Source organism: Pleurodeles waltl, chromosome 11 (genome assembly GCF_031143425.1).
Source record: "Pleurodeles waltl isolate 20211129_DDA chromosome 11, aPleWal1.hap1.20221129, whole genome shotgun sequence".
NCBI lineage: Eukaryota > Metazoa > Chordata > Amphibia > Caudata > Salamandridae > Pleurodeles > Pleurodeles waltl.
The window spans coordinates 86,983,843-87,007,685 of record NC_090450.1 but is presented as its reverse complement, the minus strand read 5'-3'; the positions used below and the strand labels follow the sequence as shown (position 1 = coordinate 87,007,685).

At 43.4% G+C, this 23,843-nt stretch overlaps 1 protein-coding gene across 1 annotated transcript in view; it reads right to left on the bottom strand.

The window, feature by feature from the left end:
• Positions 1 to 3,511: 3,511 nt before the first annotated feature.
• The window catches only part of PPP1R2 (protein phosphatase 1 regulatory inhibitor subunit 2), a 108,727-nt gene continuing 88,395 nt past the window's right edge, over positions 3,512 to 23,843 (bottom strand). The window contains exons 5-6 of the mRNA XM_069213159.1: positions 6,382 to 6,534; positions 3,512 to 5,115 (exon numbers count right to left, since the gene is read on the bottom strand). Of these exons, the coding sequence (XP_069069260.1) occupies positions 5,069 to 5,115; positions 6,382 to 6,534 (200 nt within the window). The 3' untranslated portion in view covers positions 3,512 to 5,068. The remainder of the gene's footprint in view (positions 5,116 to 6,381; positions 6,535 to 23,843) is intronic.

Below are 23,843 nucleotides of genomic sequence, written 5' to 3'. Positions count from 1 at the left end.
ACATCGATAGAGGGACCACGTGTCCATGTCTGGCTAAGTGTGACAGCAATTCTGATGTGGTCTGTTCACCTTGTTCAAGTGTGTCAAATGCAATGAGGAGATCATCAATGTATTGTAAAAGGACATTGCCGTCTGGTAATTTTAAACTGTGCAATTGGCTTTTTAGAGCCTGTGAAAAAAAAATTGATGGACTCTGCGCAGGAGTATTTGTTTGTCTTCTGCCAACCCACCATCCACATCCCCTTGCCCTCTGTATCTGTCCTGTACCTTGGGCCTGATTAGGGAAACCCTGTTGCATTATCGCTTTTGTTTTGAAATCCTTAATTTTCTTATCACAGACCTCTTTCTTGTTTTTGAACAAATTTTCATATGTGGCCATACCTAGGAGTTCTGACGGGCTCTTAGTTGGCCATGTATTTTCAGTATTATTAATAGAGTCACAGAGGTCCTTTTGCATGTTATTAATGAATTTATCTGCAAACATTCGTTGGCCAGTCTGTGTATTAATATCTTGCCCACTATGATCACAAAACACTTCTTCTAACCTAATAAAATAATCAGATATATCTTCTTAATTTTTCTGTTTACAAGCTCTTATTTTGTCCCAATCTATATTTTTTCTAGGTATGAGTGTTTGGTGGTGTTGTATGATGCAGTCAGCCAAGTGGCGAAGGTGCTGAAAAGGGAGGTGGCCAGCCGCTCGGGTGGCGTCATCCCCTTCCAACACGTTCCAAGTAGCCGTGTACCTTGCCACATCACCTACGTCCCGTATTTGTCTCCATATCAAGATAGGTAAAAGAGTGCCAAAAAAAACATTTCAGCATCCTTCAACTTCATCACACATATTTTGCTAGCGGCTTCAAGTTCCTCATAAAATTTAGATGGATTTTTTCTATAGTCGGGAAGGCCCTTTCGTATGTTAAGAAGTTCAAATCTTTGCCATGGACTATGTCTATATTGTGAAATTAACGCATTGGGGTTGACGGGATCAGGTCTAGAGTGCATCTCCCTCATGGGTCTCTGGGGTGTTAAGTCATCTAGACTATCATCATCCCCTGGCGCTTTAAGAAGTTCATCTAGTAGTCGCCCAATGTCTAACAACTCCTCGAATGCCTTTATTCTGTCAATAGGGGCCATGTTAAATGTACCAGTATGATATTGGGTAAGGACTATGGTAGTTGGTACATCTATACCATTTTCAGAACATTCTTTTTTAAGCCATTTAGCCATCAAGCCCAAAGGAAAATGCTGCTGAAAATCATTATAGTTTTTAAATTCATGTAAAGTGATGGCTGAATTTGTATATGGACCATCCGTCATCCACCTGTCTACAGTGACCAATAGGCTACAAAAAGGGCCATGAAAGACGCCAGGAATATGAAAAAAAAAATTTAAAAAGGAAAGAAAAAAAGGTAGGGGAAGAAAGCATGCCAGCATCAGGGGATGTATCAAGAACACTGGCATCACCCAATTCCTGAGCACAGTCCATTCCATGATCCTCTAGCTGGAATTCTAAATGGTCAAGCGACACCTCCATACTCTCACCATACCTATACCCATGGGCAAAAGGGTCATGAGCCAACCTGGGGAGCAAAGTCCCCCTTTGAAGACGAACTTGGTATCAAGTGACGTCATTTCGGCTCTCTGATGGAGTCAGGAATCAGCATGGGATCAATGTCGATTGTGAGCATGACCGGCGCCGGAAGCACTGACGTCCTTACGGGCGGTGGGGAAAGTTGCGGTGGTACGACTGGTGTCTGCATGGATTGGGGAATGGATCCTGGTGTACCCTCTGGAGCCGAAGCCGCCAGCACGGTACCCAAGGGGGGCCACTCCAACCCCACTGGGCCAGAAGGCATCACAGGAGGGTCAGACTGCCCAAGAATGAGGTGCATGGCCTTGAAAATCTGAGTTGGGCAGTGGTGGCTCCAGCTCCTGGAAACTCAGGGAGGAGTGGAGCCGACTCAGAAGTAGGCTCTGAGGATGGAGGCCTAGAGTGTTGATGCTCCTCCCAAGCTGCATCGTCCAAGCGTCAGGGTGAGGCAAAAGAACATTTGTTCTTCTTCAGCTTCTTCTTGTGACCCAAATGTCCTGACAATTTGGAGTGGGACGAGGACGAGTGGTAATGGCTCTGTGAGCGGTCTCATGACCTTCCTCTTGAATGAGACCGGGTGCGACGGACCACCAGGATCTTTAGTGACCACTCCCTCAAAGCTTTCGGGTTCATGGCCTGACACTCGGAGCACAACTTCGGGTTGTGGTCGCGCCCCAGGCACCACAAGCGCACGAGGTGCGGATCCATCACTGGCATTATGCGGTGACAGGAGTCGAACAGCTTGAATCTGATTTTGCATTAAGACATCGACACACCAAGTAGATCTAAAAAAAACTTCAACAAAGTTGAAAAGTCAATCATAAATTAACTGAGGGTAGCTCTTCTCCGAATCTACGAATAGGCTGGTGTGGAAAGGAAATAACTGATTTCAGAGCCCCGGGGTGGCACCTATATATGACTGCAACACGTCCTCACAGCGACCACGCCAACGACAGACGCATGCACAGGTACTGCTCAAAGAAACATTTCTGGATCAAGTCTGACGGCTGGGGAAATTCTAAGGTAGGGAATCTGCAAATAGAAGTCTCTATCAGATAATTAAATCAGATAAGTGCTTAAGAAGCCCACAAAGATACGTTCAAAAGACATGGTACAAGTTTCTATTAGTGGCTCATTCCATGTGAGAATTGAACAAGACTGAAATGAACAGAAATCCCCGGGACAAAGTGTATCTCAGATTTAAGAGCAGACACGGGAGAAGGTTACAAGTTGGACAGTTTAGTATTCACTTTAAACATATATGGCTTTTCAAATAGACAAATATAAACTTCAAGTAAAACAATATACTATGGAAATGAGACAACATGAAGGGAGATGTAGGTGATCACATTGCATTCTTCGGTTTGAAATACTTGAAATGCTTTCAACCGTTTTGTTTAAAAACTTTGTGCGTTAAATATTGCGCTGTAATAAAAAAATACATTTGATTAAAAAAAAGACAGGCTTGCCTTTCTTAACAAAAGAGAGAACGGTGGATTCATTTTTCTCTGTTGTGCATGAGGCGGCAGGGGAAGATGTTAGCCATCCTTCACAGATTGTTTGTTGCTGTAACTCAAGGTTCTTCTATGGGTAACTCGGAAGCTGCTGGTTGCTCGACAGTGTCCGGGAAGAAGCTCCCCAAAGTTGAGCCCAGACTAGTACGTATTTCAAAGGCCTACTCATAATGACAACCTATTCAATTACGATTATCTGAATTTGATTTGGGGAAGGGGAAACGAAGTTCAGTTTGTTTTATCATCTATGCTGGTTATTTACAAGAGGAATTAAATGATCATTTAGCGACAGCAGAACAAACAAGTGCATAATTTTGAAGCATCCTTTAAAATGGCAAGCAGTGTGTGCATTGGCTTCTTAACATTGGTAGTGAAAAGGCACCAGTTTAAAAATTATGGGGAATTCACTTTTTCATTATTTTATTGAGGCTTCCAACATACACTAAATAAGCGTAAAATTGTACAATTGTTCAACACGACAGTCAAGTAGAAGTGTGTAGAATGGATGGGTGAACACAATACATAAGGAGCAGCATGGGGAAGAGGAGTCAAGGCTTAGAGTCCGACTGGCCTATGATGAAATTGGGGAATGCTCATTACAAGACAGGACTATCAGTTTCATTGGCATTTCAAAGGCACTAGCCTGGAAAGAAACAGTTGAGACCATAAATTAGGGGGTGAGAATTCCACTATGTAGCAGAATTTGTCTTTTCAAAGACAATGTGCACGAGACTATGCAGGACATCAACCTTACACTACAGACACCAGTATTCCTTACTACTAATAAGGACAATGTTTGCAGTTCTAATTGAGTTCATATTATATTATTAGTCAGCTTCTTCTATGTTCGTTTTATATCCTGAATAATGTCCTGTGATGTATGGATGATAGGTTTACATTAAAACACGTTTTCCGAAATTTCTCATGCCATTTCTTTCCAAAAAATGTTGTCAGTTAAGGTAAACGACACTTGTAAAATCAGGATAATCGTGACAGATTTTTACTATCATTTGTGCTTCCTGTGGAATCAAGGTTTTCAGCACTGCTGGTGAACGTTTTATTAACGTTTTATCTATGTATTCTTCCTAACGTACTGCAGTGCTTGTTAGACCGTATGTGGAGACCTAATGCTGAGACAGGACAGGACACACATATCTTCTTCTACTTAATGTCTTTGGCGAATTCCATTCTCACTGGGACACCAAACACGCAGACCACTCTGTGGTAATAATTTACCAGAATTCAGAACTTCCAGAATTCAGAACTTCCAAAATTCGTCCCACCAATTGGGAAAGAAAGACCTAAAAACAACAAACTGGATTAAGTCAGGCATTAGAACATTCCTTTTTTAAAGAAAAAACAACTCTTGTAAAACTCAGTGCAACAGTAGTTCATTATTAATTGCTTCTGAATACTACTTAAAATATATTTAACTGTATTCCTAAACACACATGCAGGAACACAGGTTTGTAAGACTTACAAATTCACAAAGTATATTTCTCAGACAGTGTCTTTGTCGGTCCATCACCCAGCAAGTACCTCTGCATACAAACCGGTCTCTCCCCCCTGGTTGGCTTTTCACTGTTAGTCGGTGCCCTTTCGTGACTTGATGTAAGTTTGTTAAACACAAATGGCAACTGAAAACAGTTTTACTGAACATGGTCGATCTGAAGCACACAAGGTTTTGCAATACATTGTGCATCTCGGCCTTTCATCTACAGCCGACAGTGGATCAAAACTTGTGTAAATAACCTAGGCACGTGAACAAAAAAAAAAACAGAACAGCGAGGCACATCTCTTCCGCCTCTTTTAGAAATCTCTAAAGAAAAAAAAGTTTTGGCGGGAGGAAGTACGACGGATACTCTTCTCAATACTTGTAAGTTTGCCAGACTAGTTAGTGGTGCGTTTCTCCCGCTATAAATAGGTTTCGCGAGTTGGGGCGGAGTTAGACGGTCCGTTCCTATAAGTCAGTCTCGCTGCTTTGCATTTGTCCGTTATCGCCTTGAACTGTGGGAAAAATAAACACAGATACATTTACTCCGGGCACTTGTACTTCATCAGAGCAATTTTTTTCTCCAAAACTCATAAGCAAGTTATCTTTTAAAACCAACAGAGCTAAATCTAGTATTGAATGCATGTGCATATTTCTGTGTATGTATGTGAACGTGCAGCTTTGTGTTAGGAGGGAGATACAGAATGTAAATATGTTAGGAAAATGGCAGAGGTATGAACGGCACATTATTATTAATATATATTTGGGAAGGAGTGTGTGTGCTTCTTAGGCACAAAAGTGTTAAGCATTCGCTGTTTGCCCGGATCACAAAACGTGGAGGATTCTGAAATTTACACATGTCCGCTTAGGGAGAAAACTTCCCGACTTTTTAAAGAACTCTCAAATAATTCCAAAGAGTGCTCCGATGATTTCTCAACTGGGACAGCTTTCCAGAGCACTGTACAAAGCGTTTATATAAAAACGTAATGCAAAAGTGCATTTGCAACTATTTTCTTTTTAAATGGAAAGGAAAACTTCCCCTGGTGGAAAAAGGTTGCAAACTCATTTGATATTAAACTTTCACATGCATACGAAAAAAAATATTTTCCTCCCATGCAAAAAGCATCATCTGTATCTCCCATACATTTTTAGGGAGATTCATACCGGAGTAAATCTGCATGCACTTTCTGGGTCAAAAACTTCCAGTGAATATCCGAGGATAGCCATAAAACAAGTTTGTAAGTATTCAAGTCTACCTAAACACAGGACTCCTCCAAGCCAGTGCCTAGGACCAAATGTGTTCGAGCGGATATTCCACACTGCTGTTTTTTTTCTTTTCTGTAAGCAAACTGCATTTACGAGGACAAAGGCACATGATTCGTGAGCCTATGAACAAGGTTTGGCATTTTCCTGGTAAATGCACTTATTTGCGCACCCACGATGTACTCTGGCATGCTATATGCTTTATGAATCAAGCCCCGGGAGACTGAGCCATCATGTAAATGGTGGACAGTATTGGTTGCATGTGACCTCATGTCATTGTCGTTCACAGTACCCAACTAATGTAGTCATTGTGCATACTGAAATAGACCATTGTCACTCCACCAGCTACCCTAAGTGCAATCTTGGTTAAACGAGGTTTTTAGAAAATACAGCCTTTTTGCTGGGCACATACAGCAGCAATGCTTCCTCCTCAAGAAAAACAAAGTGATAGGTGTATGAACAAAGAGCACAGCTACTTTATCTGGTTAATAATTTACATATGTCATCTGAACCTGTACCTTCTAAATCTGTAACATCCTGCATCTCTTCGTCTTCGTCCTCGTCTTCTTCCTCTCCCACTAATTCTGTTGCAATTAGTTGTCTAGCTAGTTTAATATTTAGTCCTTCATTATAGTGAAATTTTCTCTTCATTTCAAAGTGCTTCTTCTTCTCTATTAAAAAAAAAAAGAAATGAGACAATTAAAGGGAATGTTCAAATCGCTAGGTTTTGAGACGGTCATATAAGAAAACAGATTATAGTTTTTGTGCATCTGGAGAGCAGGACTCGTAGTCCGAACGAAGGAACAGGCAATTTTTTTTTATCGTTTAATAAATGGTTTAGGAATGTGGGTGTCCAGGATATAATCCTATGTTCTGAACTTGCAAAGTTGCTTTAAATCTTGACTGTGCCTCGGGGAAGAGAGCCAATCAGCTCACGTCTTGTTGATCCCACATCATCGATCACCTGCCCTTAAAGGCCATATTGGTTTCGCCAGAACAAGCACAAAGGGATATTCTCTTGCTCTGCGGAGAAGGAGCAGGGGTGTATGGATTTAGTTCAGTCCTCATTTCTACAACCACACGTCCTAGACTTGCCTTCTTCAATGCAGAAGTGAATGGAAACTTCACAATATAAAGCTTTACCTACAGTAAAGGACAAGGTGTATAAAGGAAGAGTTCGCCAAAAGACATTTTGAGGTTTTTATAGCATTAACTTAAGCAACTAATCTGAAACACTGTAGACTGCAGGTCCAGACCTCATGCGCAGCTTGATAACTTTAATGGGTGTTGTCAGACAGCCTTCTTAAGGAAGCCTAGAGATTTTCTGAATACACTAAGATGCGACAGAGTGCAATTTAATTATTACCCTCTTTTGGAGGTTACAGTACTAGAAAATGCCTTGATTTTGCTTGTAAAGTGGTTCATACCTCTGACAAGGCTCAAAGTGCATTTCTGTTGAATAGTATATATGCTTCTCTGTCTATACCTTTGGGCTAGAAGAGAGTGGGCTCATAGCTTATGTGGGACGGGTTTTGGTTTTCTAGGTTTCACCCAATGACTTATCCCCAATGAGAAGCCATTACTCCTACAAATAAAAAGGGGTCTCACTAGCCCACCTCATGCAAACCTGATTCTTGTGTTCAAGAGCGGCTTCAGGGGACGCAATGAGTTTCTGCTTCACAACACAGACATGATTTTAGGAAACGCTATTCAAGATGCAGAGAACGTTTTGAAAGCGACCCTTGATTATGAATGCTTAGGGACCAGCCAGCAGATGTCGGTTGATAAAAGTATACGAACTCATAACATATCGCATGCTGGACCAGCGCAAACACAAGAACAGTGGACAAATATATTTAGCAATTCTGACACGTTTCTCAAAACAACTTTACCCCTCCCAAAAATAGAAGTTGACCTAACATACCTTAGGTCTTGCAAAAGTAAAAGTTACTTTAAAAATATAAGAGCTAAACATACATATATGTGTTGGCAAAATGGTCTCTCTTTATCAAACCCATAAGAAAATCATAGCTGACCAATTTATGAATAAAAACTAAAACGTCCATCTGTTAATTTTTCTCTTGATCTTATTTTTCCCTCCCCTTTTAAATTCTGTGACTTTCTACCATGCTTTCACATTCCAATCTCTTTCTTCACCACACTCTCAAAATATTCCTCTCAACCAGCCGCTCACCTCTCTCTATCCTGCCCTCCTCTCTTAAAATCTCTTTCCAGCCTTCCAATGACCCTCACACTCAATCCACACTGGATTACACTTTCTTTCACCAACATTTAAAAGATTAAGCCTTTAAACCCTCTATTTGCCACAACCATTTGCTTCTCTGCTCAGTGGTCTCACTTACAGCAACAATAAATACCCTGAGGTACCAGTCTGAAGTCACTCTATAAAAAACTCAATGTCCACCTTTTCAGGTCTCACCCAAGACAGCTCATCTGCTATTGCTTACGAGACATTTGTTAGCTAAAAGGGAACTTGGAGCACACCCACTGCTTATCATTCCTTGGCTTTATTGTCACTCTTATCTACTGGCTCCTGACTGGTCTGGGTATGCCAGTTTCACTTTTAATTTTTCCCTTTTGTGGAGCATGGATCAAGTACGTATTGATTGACTCGCCGGAGTCCTTTAACAGCTCGAGAAGGTACTGAGGTACTTTGTTTTGTTCTACTTGCAACACTTCGTTCAAGTGTATATGTTTTTAAGTAGTCTTGCTCCAGGTTCTGCTCCACACTAATGCTTTCACCATTCGTTGTTCGTGTTTGTTCCATTTTACTTTTCATCCCTCCAATTCTACTTGTTAGTGCAGCAGAACACCAGCAGGGCACAGGGTATTAGCGTCACTTTAAAAAAAAGCGATTTTGACTTGTTTAGTTTGTAACAAAGTTTGACCTCGTGTATACTTTTAGAATTCTTCTTATGGCTTAAAGCAATTTCATTTGTTGGCTGCAGTGTCCTTTAAAACATTCTTGCTAGCTAGTGGTCAGTTCTGCCTTTTTCTCCCTCCTTTTTCATTCCACTTTGGTTTCTTTATCTGTTGCTGTGACAGACTTTTTTGTTATTCTTTGTTGCTGCCTTTTCAATGTGGGTGTTTTAGGCTGGTAGCTGCCCGTTTTATTGCAGCATTCCGTTCCTCCCACCTCCTCCCATGTCGCTGACAATTGTTTTGGCTTTATTCAAGTGATGTCCTCGTTTACCTCTGGCTCCTAAAATGAGCTTATTTTACTAAAGAGACACCTGGACGTTTACCTCTCTACTCACGAAAGCCACTATGTGCCCATTCTGGTAGAATGTAGCTAAACCTAGAAGAAATTATGTGAAACTTGCTTTGCCACAAAGTCTCCCTCTCCAGGGCCCCTCCCTGCCAGCACTCAGGTCGTCGCAAACAGGTCATTGCTTATCTCCTTTATTGGGGCCATAAACCTTCTCAGGCTGCTCTGCTATTGTTAACTTCATTAGAGCTTTGTTGAAATGCGAGGCAAGAATTCTTGCAAGACTTCATTCTGTTAAAATAAAAATAAAATACTTTTCCACCCTTATTTTCCATTTTCTGTTCAGATCTTTCTGATGTCAGCCTCCAGTGACCACCAAAACATGGCAGGAAAAGACAAAATTATGAGACAGGGATGACCAATTTATGTGGCAAGAAAAGTCCAGTTCTGAATTCACAATGCCAATAGCTCTAACTCAAGAAAATGCAAGACTTAATCCATTGCAAATGCTTGTTTGGTATTGGATTCTTGATTTATAGGATGTTTCCTATGGCACTGCCAGCCTTACAAATGCTAAAATGCTTTTGAAGGACACGTGTAACATTATATTTCTACATATTCTACTTTTAAATACCATACACCCTGCCTTATGGGCAGTAGGTCTTCTTAGGGGTGACTTATTTAAAAGGAAGGTTTTTGACCTGTCAAAATGCTTTATTTTGACAGGTCAAACTGCAGTTTAAAAGCAGCTTTAAACCAGGCAACAGTGGTAAGCCTGAAGACATTTTTAACAATGTCAATGTAGTGGCTGGCACAATGGGTGAGGCAGTCCACAAGTGACATTTAACTTACAAATCCTAGGTTCACTTTTTACTGTATACTCAGGACTGGTAGGTAAGGTAAGAAGGCCAAATATGGGAGTACTAATTTAATCATGTGAAAGGAAGAGCACAGGCACTTTACCAATGGTTAGCAGGGGTAAAGTGCACAAAGTTCTAAAGCCAATAAAAACAGTGAAGGCAAAAATTTGGGGGTAGAATACGCAAAAAAAGCTGCATTAGAATGTGCTGGTGCGGATTCCATTATCTGCTCGGGTTTGCTGCAGAGAAGCTTTTCCATGGACAATGGAGCCAGACCATTTCTTTGAAGCATGAGCTCACAAACCTATCCATGGCATGCCCTGCTTGATATTCTAAGTAACTGGTCTTTAGGCCACCTCTGGGCCTGTGGGGGAGGGGTATGGTTACAGGACAAAGACTAGTCAAAAAGGCTGAGCAGCTGACCCCTATTTGTGTCGATTTCCCCTCAGCATTCAGAATTGCGTTGGGCCAAAGTAGTCATAAGGGAAACCCCATTTAGGAGGAAGGCAGGTGTTAAACAGGGTTTTATGAGGTGATGTTGGGCATCTTGTACTTGACAAAGGGTCGACGGATTTTTCACAACATCCAGTCCATTCTGGCTATCAGTAAACGTCTGCTGAGTTAAAAATGCCATGTGGCCAGATACATTTCTGTACAAGCACTCTGCAGGCAGCATTTCAATTTCACGTCACCTGTATGCATTTAAATGCGTGAGCAGCTTCCATAAGCTGCAACGAAGCACTCCGGCAGTCAGCTGTACAATACATGTTATACGTTTGTTTCTTCTGTGTCTGATTTGAATGAAACATTTTCTACTGCAATGCTCCAGTAGGTGTTTAAGGGGCACGCTGGCTTTCATTACAACTTTGTAGGATGCATTACATTTTAATATGTTTCTGACTAGTAAATGGGTCATTTGCAAATGTGGTTTAATTTAATTGTGCCCCCACCGAAGGCTTCAGAAATGCTATCAGTGATAAAATTTTCAACACCGTCAGAAGATATGTGTCTGTGTTAGAGGTTTTTATGTTTATCAGTAACATTTTACAGACTTCTGGAACTCCTTATGTAAAAAGTAATTTTTTTTTTTTTTTTTTTTTAAATCGAAGTTCTCCATCTAAATTGACCAAAACGTATCATGTAATGTCCAAAAATGAAATGTGTACATAATTCCAATTGACGTTGACATTTCTCTTAATTAGTTTGTTTTTCATATCCAATCAGAAAAGCTATTTATTCATACTCAATCCATTTTGGGTTGCTGGTATGTAGCTGTCCTCTTTTCAAGAGCAGATATTGTCCTTTTGAATGAGGATCACTTGATACAAAATACACAAACCAGTTTAATTATACCATTATATTTAAGTATCATTACGCCTCTTTGCATAACTTTCAAACTCATCAAATCTGTAAGCCTGCATACTGAGCTTCCATTCAAAAAACATCACCTCCTGTGCACACCTGAAATGCTGGCCAGACTTTGTGGCCATTTTGGATCGTTTTTCAAAGCTTCAGTGTCAAAGTCCCTTGTCTTTTTATTTTCAACCCACGGGGACCAGTATTTTGATCACTTTCTCTCTAGTCCATTCTTCCTTCAAACTATTTTATACATAAAAGCACGGTTCCTTACAAAATGCACAAAACATTTTATTGTTCTTCGAGACCTTTTGAGCTCATCCTATCAAATATAGGCAGGATTCTCGCAAGTGTGTTTTTTCCACAATCTCCTCCTTGTGATGATTCAATTTGGAAAATAATCAAAATGAAAGTGCACTTGCTTCAGGAAAACATTTGGCAACTTAAGATGTATATATTTTTTTTAAACAAAAATGTTGCTCCTGTGATCCATCCATGTTAGTATACCTTTTTTCTTAGGCGAAATCCAAGCTAGTATAGCCCACATGGCCATTTATTTTAGTGTAAGTGTTACAGTGCAAATAATTTCAATCTCATTAGTTCCTACTGAATTGATATTCTACTACATTCTCCTCCACTGCAGCAAAAGCAATTTAAAATAAGGAAAAGTGCTCAGGTCTCTCGTTTTTCAAAGCTTCAGTATCAAAGTCCCCTAGGCAGCGCATGTGCTATTTTTAAGACCAACTATTGTTTCTAATTTAAAAAAAAAAAACTCTAAGATGAGGCTTTTCACCCCACTCATTATGTACCAAAGGCTGGTCTCATTGTTAATTTTATTTTCTCCCTTTTCATTGGTAAGAACGTGTCAAAGCCAGTCAGCTTCATTTTGCCTTCTGTGTATTAGTTTTCTTCTCTAGAGAATGCAGCAGGTACTGACAGATTTATTGATTAGCTTTCTGACACACATCTTGGGCTACAATTAGTTGGTTACCTCTCTTAAAATTTAAAGGATGCTTTATTCATCAAATATTCAATGACTTCTAAAGGTTGGTTTCACATTTAGTGTATCTACTCCTTGCCCCGTAAATTACTGTTACCTCCCTATGCCCAGCTCCCTTTACCTCTACTCACTCTAAACCATAAAATCACCCTTATATTTCCTTTACCTCTAACCAACTACGAACCCTAAAATCAAGCCTGACTTTCACCCACCACCAAATCCTAAAATCAGCTTTAGCTCCCCTGTACCACTACCCACCACTGACCACCCAAGTCACCCTTACATCCCTTCACCTCTACCCATCCCTGAATCCTCAAATCTCCCTCACCTCCTTTTAGCTCTACTCAACCTGAACCCTAAAGTGACCCTCACCTCCCTTTACCTCTACCCACCCCTAATGCCTCAAGTCATCCTCCCCTCTGTTTACCTCTACCTGGCCCTGAATCATAAAGGGGCTCTTACCTCAGTTTACTTCTAACCATCCCTAAACTCTAAAATCACTTAAAAAAAAATAACATGCTTTAATGTTATTCAAAAAAATACTTATCTATGTTGTAAAGTACTGCGTGGTACATGGTAAAGGTCCTGCATGGTAAAGGCTGTTTCTCCTCAGGCAGGTCACATCCTTGCCCCTTCCCTAAACACTCTCCAGTTTTCATTCTAGCTCCTCTAAATGTGATGGGGGCACTGCCGGTTATTTTATGCCTTGCAGTATAGGTGGCAAGCTTCACTGCTTCTTTGACAGTTTGCACCACCCGAACAACTTACTCATACCCTATAATTTAGGTCTCACCTGGGACAGTGCATGTGCTGTCACTTGCAAGATATTTTGTTTACATAGAAGGGGCTTAGAGCCCGCTCACTGCTTACCACTGGTTGGCTTCATTGTCACCAATTTCCTTGCTTCTTTTTGGTCAGCAAGTACCAGCTTCACTTCCTCTCAGTGTGTTGGTCCCTAGCCTGGAGCATGGCCAAAGTACTGGCTTCCTTGCCAGTGTCCTTGCCCTGCTCGCCGCTATAAGAAGTACTTTTACTTGCACCGCTCTTCTCCATCTACCTCCCAGAATGTTGCTTGACCTTCAAGCCCCCACCCTCTAATTGCTTGGTTGCCTGTGTGGTCCACCCCCACCACCTTTGTTGCTCACCATCTCCAGTCCCACAAGAATAAAAAGCAAGCAAAAGCCACACCAAAAGGTTTCAAGATGCCATAAAGATGCCAACGGCGTTGCACTCCAAGTTCTGTATGGGTTTTTTGGCGCAGTCTACACGCGGGCCAACACAGCAAACTTCAAAATACTTTTTTTTTTTTTTTGTGTGAAGAATAACCTCTTTGTAAGAAAATGAATAATTGCCCACTAGCCGGCAAAACTGGCCAGATCATGGCACTTTATTTTTCGAACTTTCAGCAGCGCTGCACAGCAGCCATGCTGCTGTACAATATAATCAAAATAAATTTGACAAAGCCAGTAGCTCTTCCATAGGTAAAAACTGTTGGGCTTGCCAATGCTGTTTTCTGCGATGTCTCATTTTCATTACAGGGTCTTGACCTTTCCATCCCATCAGCCTTACTGAGTATTGCTGCAAGATTATAGTTCCTTTGAAGTTCTAGTAAATGTTTAGCTGCAAACATTTTCAAATGGCCATCGTGCTCTTTGAATATTGTCTTGATATTTCCTCCCTGAATAGAACACGATATGTAAATCGGGCTATACTGAGGCGGCTGAAACAGCCTTTCAAGGTTTAAAGAAAGCTTTCACACAAGCTCCCATCTTACGGCATCCAGATACCAACAAACAATTTATTGTTGTCACCGACGCTTCTGAAAGAGCCATCGGAGCTGTCTTACTCCAACAACAAGAGGATGATGGTCTTGAACATCCTGTTTTCTATTTGTCTCATATCCTCTCTACAGCAGAACAACATTACTCTGTACTTGAAAGGGAATTATTGGCTTTGAAAACAGCCTGCCTAGAGTGGAAACAGTTTCTGATGGGTTCCAAAGAGCCTTTTGAGGTTAGAACAGACCACCGTAACCTACAATGTTTACGAAATTTTGTGTGCCAGAATAGTCGCCAGGCTCGTTGGGCCTTTTTCTTCAGTCAGTATGATTTTTACGTCACCTATATTCCTGGATCTCAAAACATTCTGGCTGATGCTCTGTCTCGTCGTTATCCAGATTGTACTCCTTCCCCATCTCAGTATCTACTGGAACCTAGTAAGATCATTGGAGTGGCTCAATCTTTTCTGGAGGAAGTACAACTGGAATACACCAAACTATCGGACCACGAAGTAGAGAACCTAAGACCTTTGTTGAATAAGAGACAAGGATTCCATTATTATCAGAACTTGATATTCCTCCCTACTGACAGAGTGAAAGAAAAAGCATTACAAATGTGCCATGATTCACCGGTGGCTGGTCATAGAGGCATCAAGGCCACACAAGAACTTCTCTCACGGTTTTTCTGGTGGCCTACCTGGAAGCAGGATGTTGAAAGATATGTTCAGGCTTGTCCTATTTGTGCTCAAGTCAAGATTCCCCGTACCAGACCTGCAGGATTGCTACAGCCCTTGCCTGTTCCGCCAGCTCCATGGCACACCATCTCTACCGATTTCATGTGTTCGCTCCCACCTTCAGCAGGAAACCGGGTTATCATGGTCACTGTGGATTCCTTTACTAAGATGGCTCATTTCACTGCCCTAAAAAGGCTGCCTACATCTCAAGAACTAAGCCAGATATTTATTGATCATATCTTCCGCCTTCATGGACTTCCACATACCATTATATCTGATAGAGGACCCCAGTACATTTCCCGGTTTTGGAGGTATTTCTGTAAGACACTCAATATCAACAGAGCCCTGTCATCGGGGTTCCATCCACAGACCAATGGACAGACCGAGCGTCTGAACCAAGGACTAGAGCAATACCTTTGCTGTTTTTGCAATTCAACCCAAAGCAACTGGAACACTTATCTCCCTATTGCTGAATTTTCCTACAATAATACTGTCCACAGTGCTTCCAAGGTCACTCCTTTTTTCTGCTCTTATGGTTTTCATCCTACCTCCTTTCCTACTTCTCCTCAATCCACCTCTCCTTTGCACGCTATTACTCACCTCTCCAAACGACTTTTACAGATCCATAGACTAATTCGATCCAATCTGTTACAAACCAAAAGATATATGAAGAAGGCTGCAGACAAGAAACGTGGAACCACTCCAGACTATCACCCGCAAGATAAAGTCTGGCTCTCATCCAAATTCCTACCCTCACGTCTTTCTCTGAACAAGTTCACACCTCGTTACTACGGACCTTTCCGTATTCTTCAGCTGATCAATCCTGTCACTGTCCGTCTTCGCTTACCTCATACTTGGAAGATTCATCCCGTCTTTCATGTTTCCCAGCTCAAACCTTACGTACCTGACCCTTTCTCTCGTCAGTTTCCTTGTCCTCCTCCTGTGTTGGTGAATGATGTTCCTGAATATGAGGTACAGGAAATCTGTGACTCTCGTCTATTTCACAGACGGCTTCAATATCTGATTCATTGGAAGGGTTATCCTCTCAGTGAATGCTCTTGGGAAGATGCATCTTCTGTTCACGCTCCTCTCCTGATTCAACGCTTTCACCGTTTATTTCCTCTCAAACCTGGGCCTTCGGGAGGGGGACCTACTGTCGCGCCGCGTGGTGCGGCGCGAGCCGAATGTTCGGCACAAGCCGGGCGTTCGGCTGGGGCCGCACAGCGCGTTTCTAAAACGCGGCGCGCCCCCAGCCTTTCATGCACTTTGAGGCCCCAGGCATTGCATGGGGCCTCGCTCTGTCGTTTTCCACCGCCTTGCTGGGGTCTCCTGACCCCTCTTACCTGTTCTTCTTTCTTCTTTCTTGTCCTCTTTCTTTTCTTCTTTCTTGGGTCTTTTTGTTGTACTTTTTTTTATGTCTTCTTCCCTTCCCAGGTTACCTTCTCTTCCCAGCATTCATTGTTCCCTATTCTCTATGGTTTCTATTCTGTTTTGTTCTATGTACCTCTCCCTGTCTAATATGGTGTCCTTTTACTTCCTGTGGGTCACTTCCTGTCTTTTGGTATATAAGGGCTGTGTTTTCTTCATTTCCTTGCGCTGCAACACTTTCTGCTCAGATAGTGTCTTCGCTCCTGATTTCCTCGCCTTTTTGGTTCTGGATTTCATCGCTCTGTGTTTCCTGAATTTTGTTCTTTTTGATTCCTGCTTTTTGTTCTTGTTTTTCAGGAGTCTTCCTGTTTAGAGGTTTTTTTTTCCCCTTTTGTTCTAAGGGTTTTTTTTTTCCCTCTGGCGCTATTTTCTGAAGGCCACGGTCTGTTCTTGGCGTCTCCATCACCTACAGCACAGTGGCTACCAGAAAGAGTCGCCCCTTTTTGGGCCAAAGCCGAACATCGAAGATCCACGCCACTAGATCTGCAAATTCCAGGCGCAAGCAGCACGTGAGTCGTGACAGACACTGTCGAAGGATCAAAGTGATGCATCACATGATTTGCTAGGGCACAGTAAATGCACTTCCTAGCATGGGGTGAAGTTATGAGACAATCTGAGAAACTAGCACTTTACCTGCCTTTACTTCTAGGAAGGGGAAAGTAGTTGTATTTCTACAATGAGCCATAGGGAAAACTTAGGCAAAAAAAATGATCCTTCACTATTCAGTGTACTGGACAGCTCGTTCATTTATACGAGCCACCGTGAAAATAAAAGCAATACTGATGCTCTCTCTCTCACCAACATAAAAACGAAATGACAGCATGCAATAGCAACAAAGTAAAGAAGAAAAAGTAGTATTGTTCTCTAGTTTATTTATAATGATGAGCCTTAAGCCAGGCCAAGAGGCAGCTCGTAGCAGAGTTCTAGTTCCTCTGAACATTTTATGTGTAGAGCAACAAACAGTCAAAAACCTGAACTTAATAAAAACTCCTGCTTGTAAAATTAGTAAGGTAAGAGGGGAGTATATTATATCTCTGGATTCCTGCATAAAATTGAAGATTTAGTGCACCAAGGTAGTGAAGTGTTCCTCCTTCCTAAAAGGTAACCAACGCACATTCTATTCTACGATGACCTATGAGCCTAGAGTTGCAGATTCATGACCTTGGAATTTCTCCCAGGCGTCTGGATCCAGAGTTTTTTCTTCAAGCAGTACTCTTGTGCACCATTAAGTGGCGTCAGCCGACTCCATGTCAGTCATGTCATAGTCGCCCGATATGACTTTGAGGGTCATATAAAGGTGCCATCCTGGCACACTGACATCAGTTTATTTTCACGACATTCCACTGCAGAAGCACAGAGCCATGAAGAACACTGAGGCTGGTGTGCCAGTACTAGGGCCCTGAAAGGGAAGTCCTTGTCTCGAGAAATCAGTTCGCAGAGTGGGGAGGGTGGGCGCGTCAGTAAGGAATCTACAAATAGAATGTCTCTACCAGATACTTTGTTACCAAAGGTAGGTAACTTGTTAATCTGATAGAGACTTCTAGTTGCCTTAGAACAGATACCCAAGCAATACCATCCCCCGGAGATGGGCTGCGAACCAAGATCATACTAGCAAGTCCTGCAGGACTGAACGGGCAAAGTACCCGTCCCTTCGAACCTGACTGACAAGGTAGTAGTGCTTCATGAGCGTGTGCAAGAACACCCACGCTGCTGCCTGGCAGATGTCCAGGACTGGAACTCTGCATGCTAATGCAGTGGTTGCAGCTGGGACTCTGGTAGAATGAGCGTGCAAGCCCTCGGGGGGGGGAGAAAGGTTTGTTTCATAGCAATGCATAGCACATTTTAATGCAGAGATGGTTCTCTTCTGGATTGCCCGACCTTTCTTCGCACCCACATAACCCACAAAGAGTTGATCGTCCACCTGGAACTCTTATGTACGATCAAGATAGGTTCGCCAACGCTCTTTTTGGATCCAGGCGGTGGAGTCTCTCCTCTTCCTTAGAAGGATGCGGGCATTTAAAAAGTAGGCAAGGTGACCGATTGGCCTACATGAAAGGGTGTGACTACTTTAGGCAGAAAAGAAGCCCTATTAAGAAGCCCTATTACGAAGCCCCAACTTGTCAGGGTGGACGGAGATAAAAGGTGGCTTTGAGGAAAGAGCCTGCAGCTTACTCACTCTGAGGTGTTAGCTACAAGGAAGACTCTTTTCAAAGTAAGCAGGCGAAGTGGGCAGTTGTGAAGTGGCTCAAAGGGAGCACACATTAGATAGGTAAGAACTAAGTTAAAATCCCATTGGGGCATTATAAACAGGGGAGGAAAGAGATGGGTAAGGCCCTTAAGAAATTGTTCAACAATGGGAAACTTAAACAGGGATGGTTAATCAGGCAGTCGGAGGAAAGCTGTGGTGACAGATAATTAACCCTTTAAGGTGCCCAGGAGAGCACTGCTGGGCTAAAGTCAGAACAAACAAAAGAACCTCAGATAGAGGGATAAGGGGGGGAGGGGGTGTGTGTGTGGGATCAACTGACCTGTTGGTACACCATGCCACAAATTTTTTCCAACAACAGGCGCATACCGTTTTGGTGGAAGAACGACTGGCTGCCAAGATAACATTATAGACTTTGGGCGGAAAATCAAAAGCTGTCAACTACCGCCGCTCAATCTCCATGCAAGAAGGTGGATATTGGACAGGTTCGGTGGCGAACCGTCCCAGGCTGCTGCAACAGAAGATCCTCCAGAGAGGGAAGGCTGACCTGAAGATCGATGACCATGTTTAAAAGCTCGGGATACCATACTCTTCGTGCCCATTCCAGAACCACAAGAATTACCTGGGCCAGGCTGTTCTTGATCTTCTTCAGAACTCTGGGCAGAAGTGTTATTGGCGGAAAGGAGGCCTGAGCTCCACTCGAGACAAGAAGTGTTGCAGAGCGAGTGCCACCTTGGAAACTCCAACACACAAAACAGCTGATATTACGCGTTGTCTGTAGAGGCATACAGATCTAACCAAGGCTCCCCCCACTGCTGAAAGAGACCTTGAGCCACCTTCGGATGGAACCGCCATTCGTGATCGACCAGGCATTAAAGGCGGAGTTTGTCCATTCTGACATTCAGAGAGCCCAACAGATGTTCAATCACCAGGGATAAGCCCTGATGTTCCTGCTAAGTCCAGAGGCAGTGAGCCTCCTGACAGGGTCCAGGACCCCACCCTGCCCTGTTCGTTGCAGTACCACAGGGCGGTGGTGTTGTCCGTGAACACCTTCACCACTTGCCCTTTGAGAGAGGGAAGGAATGTTTTCAATGCCAGTCTGATCGCCCTGAGCTCCAAAAAGGTGGATATGGAGCTCAGCCTCCGCCGGAGACCAGATGCCTCTGATCTCCGCCTCTCCCATGTGGCTACCAATACTCAGGAGTGACACATCTGTCACTTTGTTTGGGGAAGGGAGAGGGATCTGCCTGTGAGCCAATCGTGGTTCAAAAGCCATTGCTGCAGATCTTGAGCAGTTCCCTCCAAGATCTGGGCCATGTCAGAGAGATTCCCTTGATGCTACGCGCACTGGAAGGTGGGAAATGGCCGCAGCGAAGCCAAGGGACTGGCCCGTAGTCCGGGACTCCTTAAAACGCTCGAATGCAGAGTCTGCTTTGTGAAAAGATAGGTGCATCAAAGGGCATGTCTATCAGAGTAGAACGGACACCCCCCCGACAAGCCAGATGTCTGTAGCCAAGTGTGGGGCCTCAAGGCCACCATCGAAGCAACCAATCTGCCCACAGTGTCTATTGTATCCAGCCTACAACTGATTGTGAACTTGGCTGCGTCTCTCCCAGCAGCAACAGTCTGGGAGAGAATGTCCCGGGCCTCCTCCAGGACCTGGAGCAGCAGTTGCACGTCCCATAAGGTATGGGTCTAACGGCCCAAAAGACATGAGGTGTCTTCAACGACTGCAATGGCATGCTGGAGGGAGAAAACTTCTTCCCAAGATGGTGCAGCCTCTGATTCCCTATCCGAAAGAGCAGAAGGGAACGCGCCATGGGAAGTTGAGGCTTGGATGACCAAGCTCTCGGGATGGGGTGTTGAGTCAGAATCCCGGTCGTTAGCCACAGGCCTATGGCGGTGGGCTATTGTCCTATTAACAGAAGCCCCTGTGCTGGGTTTGGACCAGGTCCACGAGGGCTTCATTAAACGGCAATAGGGCTACCGATATGGAAGCCCCGGGCTAAAGCACCTCAGTCAGGAGATTGGACCCGACAGCCACCAAAGGCAGCTTAAGGCCCAGAACCTCAGCTACTCTTATCACCACTGAATAAGAGGCTCCCTTCTCCGTAGCACAGTAGGAAGAGAACATGCCAGCATCAGGGGAGTTATCCAGATCGTTGGCTTCATCCAGTACCTGAGCCCAGTCCAAGGAGTCTTCAAGCTGGAATTCTAAAGGGTCCAGCGACCACACAATACTTTCAACAAATTCGCCCTCATAAGAATAAGGGTCAGTATCTGATCTAGGGATCGAGGTCCCCGTTGAAGTCAGAACTGACAGAGCGATGCGCTCTGGCTCCATGTCAGAGTTAGTGATGAGTATAGGATCGATGCCGTACGCAGGCCCAGGCGACATCAGGAACATCAACAGTGGAACCGTTGTCAGGGAAGGTCACAAAGATACGACCGACACCGGTCCAGATCCGGAATATGATCCTTGGGTACCCCTTGGAGCGGAGGCCACCAGCGCAGAACCCAAAGGGGCCCATTCCAACTCTGCGGGTCCCAAAGGCTCCCAGACAGGGCCGAACTGCCTAAAGATGAGTGCATGGCCATGTAAAATTCCATTAATTGGGCAGGGGTGGGCCCGCCGCCCAGAAATTCAAGGAGATGCGGAGCCTACCCAGAAACAGGCTCCGAGGACAGGGCCCTATAGCGAGGACGCACCTTCTCCCATGTAGCATTGTCCGACCAACAGGATGAAGTTGAAGAATGCTTGTGCTTTGACTTATTTTAGTTTTTACCTGAATGACCAGATGATTGAGTGGGATGAGGAGGAGTGGTGGTGGCTCCCCGAGCAGTCCTAGGACCTTCCTCTTGAGTGAGACAGGGAGCGATGTGGAGCTGGACGCCGGGCCATAAGCAGCTTTATCCTTGACCTCTCCAAACTGACCTGCATAACCCCCACCTCAGGAACCTCTACTGGCTCACCATCCATAAAAGATGCCACTTCAAGATACTTACACATGCCTACAAGGCCCTCCATGACCCAGGACCAGCTTACGACAACCACTGACCCTCCAGACACCTACCCTCTGCTTCCCTTGCCCTCCCACACACTCCCCGCATCTGTCATAGCTGCAGTGGAGGATGATCCTTCTACTACCTGGCTGCCAAGTCCAGGAACAACCTCCCCGTCCATCTCTGCACAGCACCTTCCCTGCAGGAATTCAAAAGTGACTCAAGACATGGCTTTTCGACTGAGCAGAACATGAACACACCGCCTAGATCCCCATATGGGTGATTAGTTGCGCTTTATAAATCCAAGTTAATTGACTTATTGATCAACCTGACTACCACGCCTCCATTTCTGGACCTCCAATATGTGGTGCAGTATACAGGGGTAGCAGATGCCAGAGGAAAAATGGTAGACCCGGGTACTTTTACGAATCCTGCACTTCAGTCTTTATTTGGATGTTTGGACATATTTGGAATGTGCCAAAGGATTTGATAAAGGTGTGCAGTAATTAAGGGTTGCAAATTTCTTTTGCAAACTGCTTTTGCAAACCTGCTACTATCAATCTGTTGTTCTGACAGTTGAGTCTTGCACAGTGGTAACTCACCAATCTGGGTTATGGAAGAGAGTACATTCAAACAAAATTCCATTTCTACACACAACAAAATTAAAAATGAACATTTATCCCTTGGCCCAGTGACGGAATGTATCATGCAACACAAAGAATGTATCATGCAACACAACAAGCTGTCAAACTGGCTATGGATTGTTTACAGGTCCAAACTTTACAAGTTGTTGCTTTCAATTATTACTGTTTTTATTTAAGGTAGCTGTCCCAAATTCTGCCCTACCTCTCTCAATTCCACATCTCTTTTAGTACTCCCACACTTAAACTAGCCCTTTCTATTAAAATCCCCTTAAGCCATCTAGTCTGAAGCACAAAATAAATGATCTGGATGGTCACCCTTCAGATTGCTACCAGAACTTTTCTAAAATGTACTATAATTCTAGGAATACAAGCACATACCTTGCTCTCCCTTTTAGCCTGAAAACTATCACGCTACACAAATATCCTCCCTCGTCTATGCTGACCCCTGGGGGCCAGTAAATCAAGCTAAGCAGGAATCTTCAGTGTTACCTCATCTGATTGAGCTTGTCGACGTCCATCAGCCATTCACCCAAGACCTCCTTGAAACAGTCTCTTCCCCTCAATCGACTTTGTTCTCTCTTATATCCCATCTAATACATGTGTAGTTTGTAGCACACGTACAGTTCCCAGTTTGCTCAGTGAGCCCGTTGGTGGGGATTGGTGCAACACCCTCCTCCACATACTGTCTTCACTGGGACATTACTGCCTGCCTAGAGCTTAACTATATGCATCATCCTGACCGGATGCTGCTTCTCCGTCACCATCAGAATCCTGGTGTCAAGTTTAATTCAGTAACCTCTGAACCCGATGATGGAAGTGGCCTTTATTCCACTACTGTGGATGGTCCTGGTTTGGCTGGTAGTTATACAAGCTGTCAGACTCCGTACATTTCACTCTCACTGTTAGCGCTTGCAGGCATGTGGATTGCAGAATGGAGCGATCTTTGGAGGTATGATGTTGCAGCATGAAGCTAGATATCTAAGATCACAGACCTAGGTGACTATTTAGGGTGTGCACTGTAGTGGGAACTCAGCCTTTTTGGCAAAAGTCCTGAAACTTCAGAATCTGAAGAACGACCAACCATGTGTCATACGCCACACTCGATAACCAAAACCTTTCCAATCATGTGGCAATTCATGTGAACAACAATATCAGCATGTTGCGACAGAGTGGCTACAATGAGAGATGAATTAGCTTCCAAGTAATGCCCATTTGTCCAAGCAGACACCATGACCTAACTGGAGTAGTCTGAAGGGTGTTGCTCAACACCAATCAAGCAATAGGAGCACTATACAAACTGCTGAAACTGAGAGGCTAAACACCATAATTATACTAAAATATCCATACATGACGAGCACTCTTCTCATTCTAACATCAACTCAGCAATGCATGCTTGACCTTTATCACTCAAGCCTATTTATTAAAACCATGAAACTGCATTGTAAGCAGGTCCAAAGTAATTTAATTGCCCATCCATTAAGTTCTAAGTGATCGGTCACTCCACTGCAAAATAACCACAAGTTGGTTCTATTAGAAACTGCAAATATCATATCATGTAGAGAAGGATCTGATAATATTTGTGAAACAACCTATTGATTGTAATGCTATCTATAACCATCTACACTACTGTTTAATCCCACTTCTCCCCTAATTTAATTCCTTCTCAGTGATGTCTTTCTAGATTGTTACTATCCAACCCAATTACTTTCCCTATGATCATCTACATTACCTCTGTGACCAGTA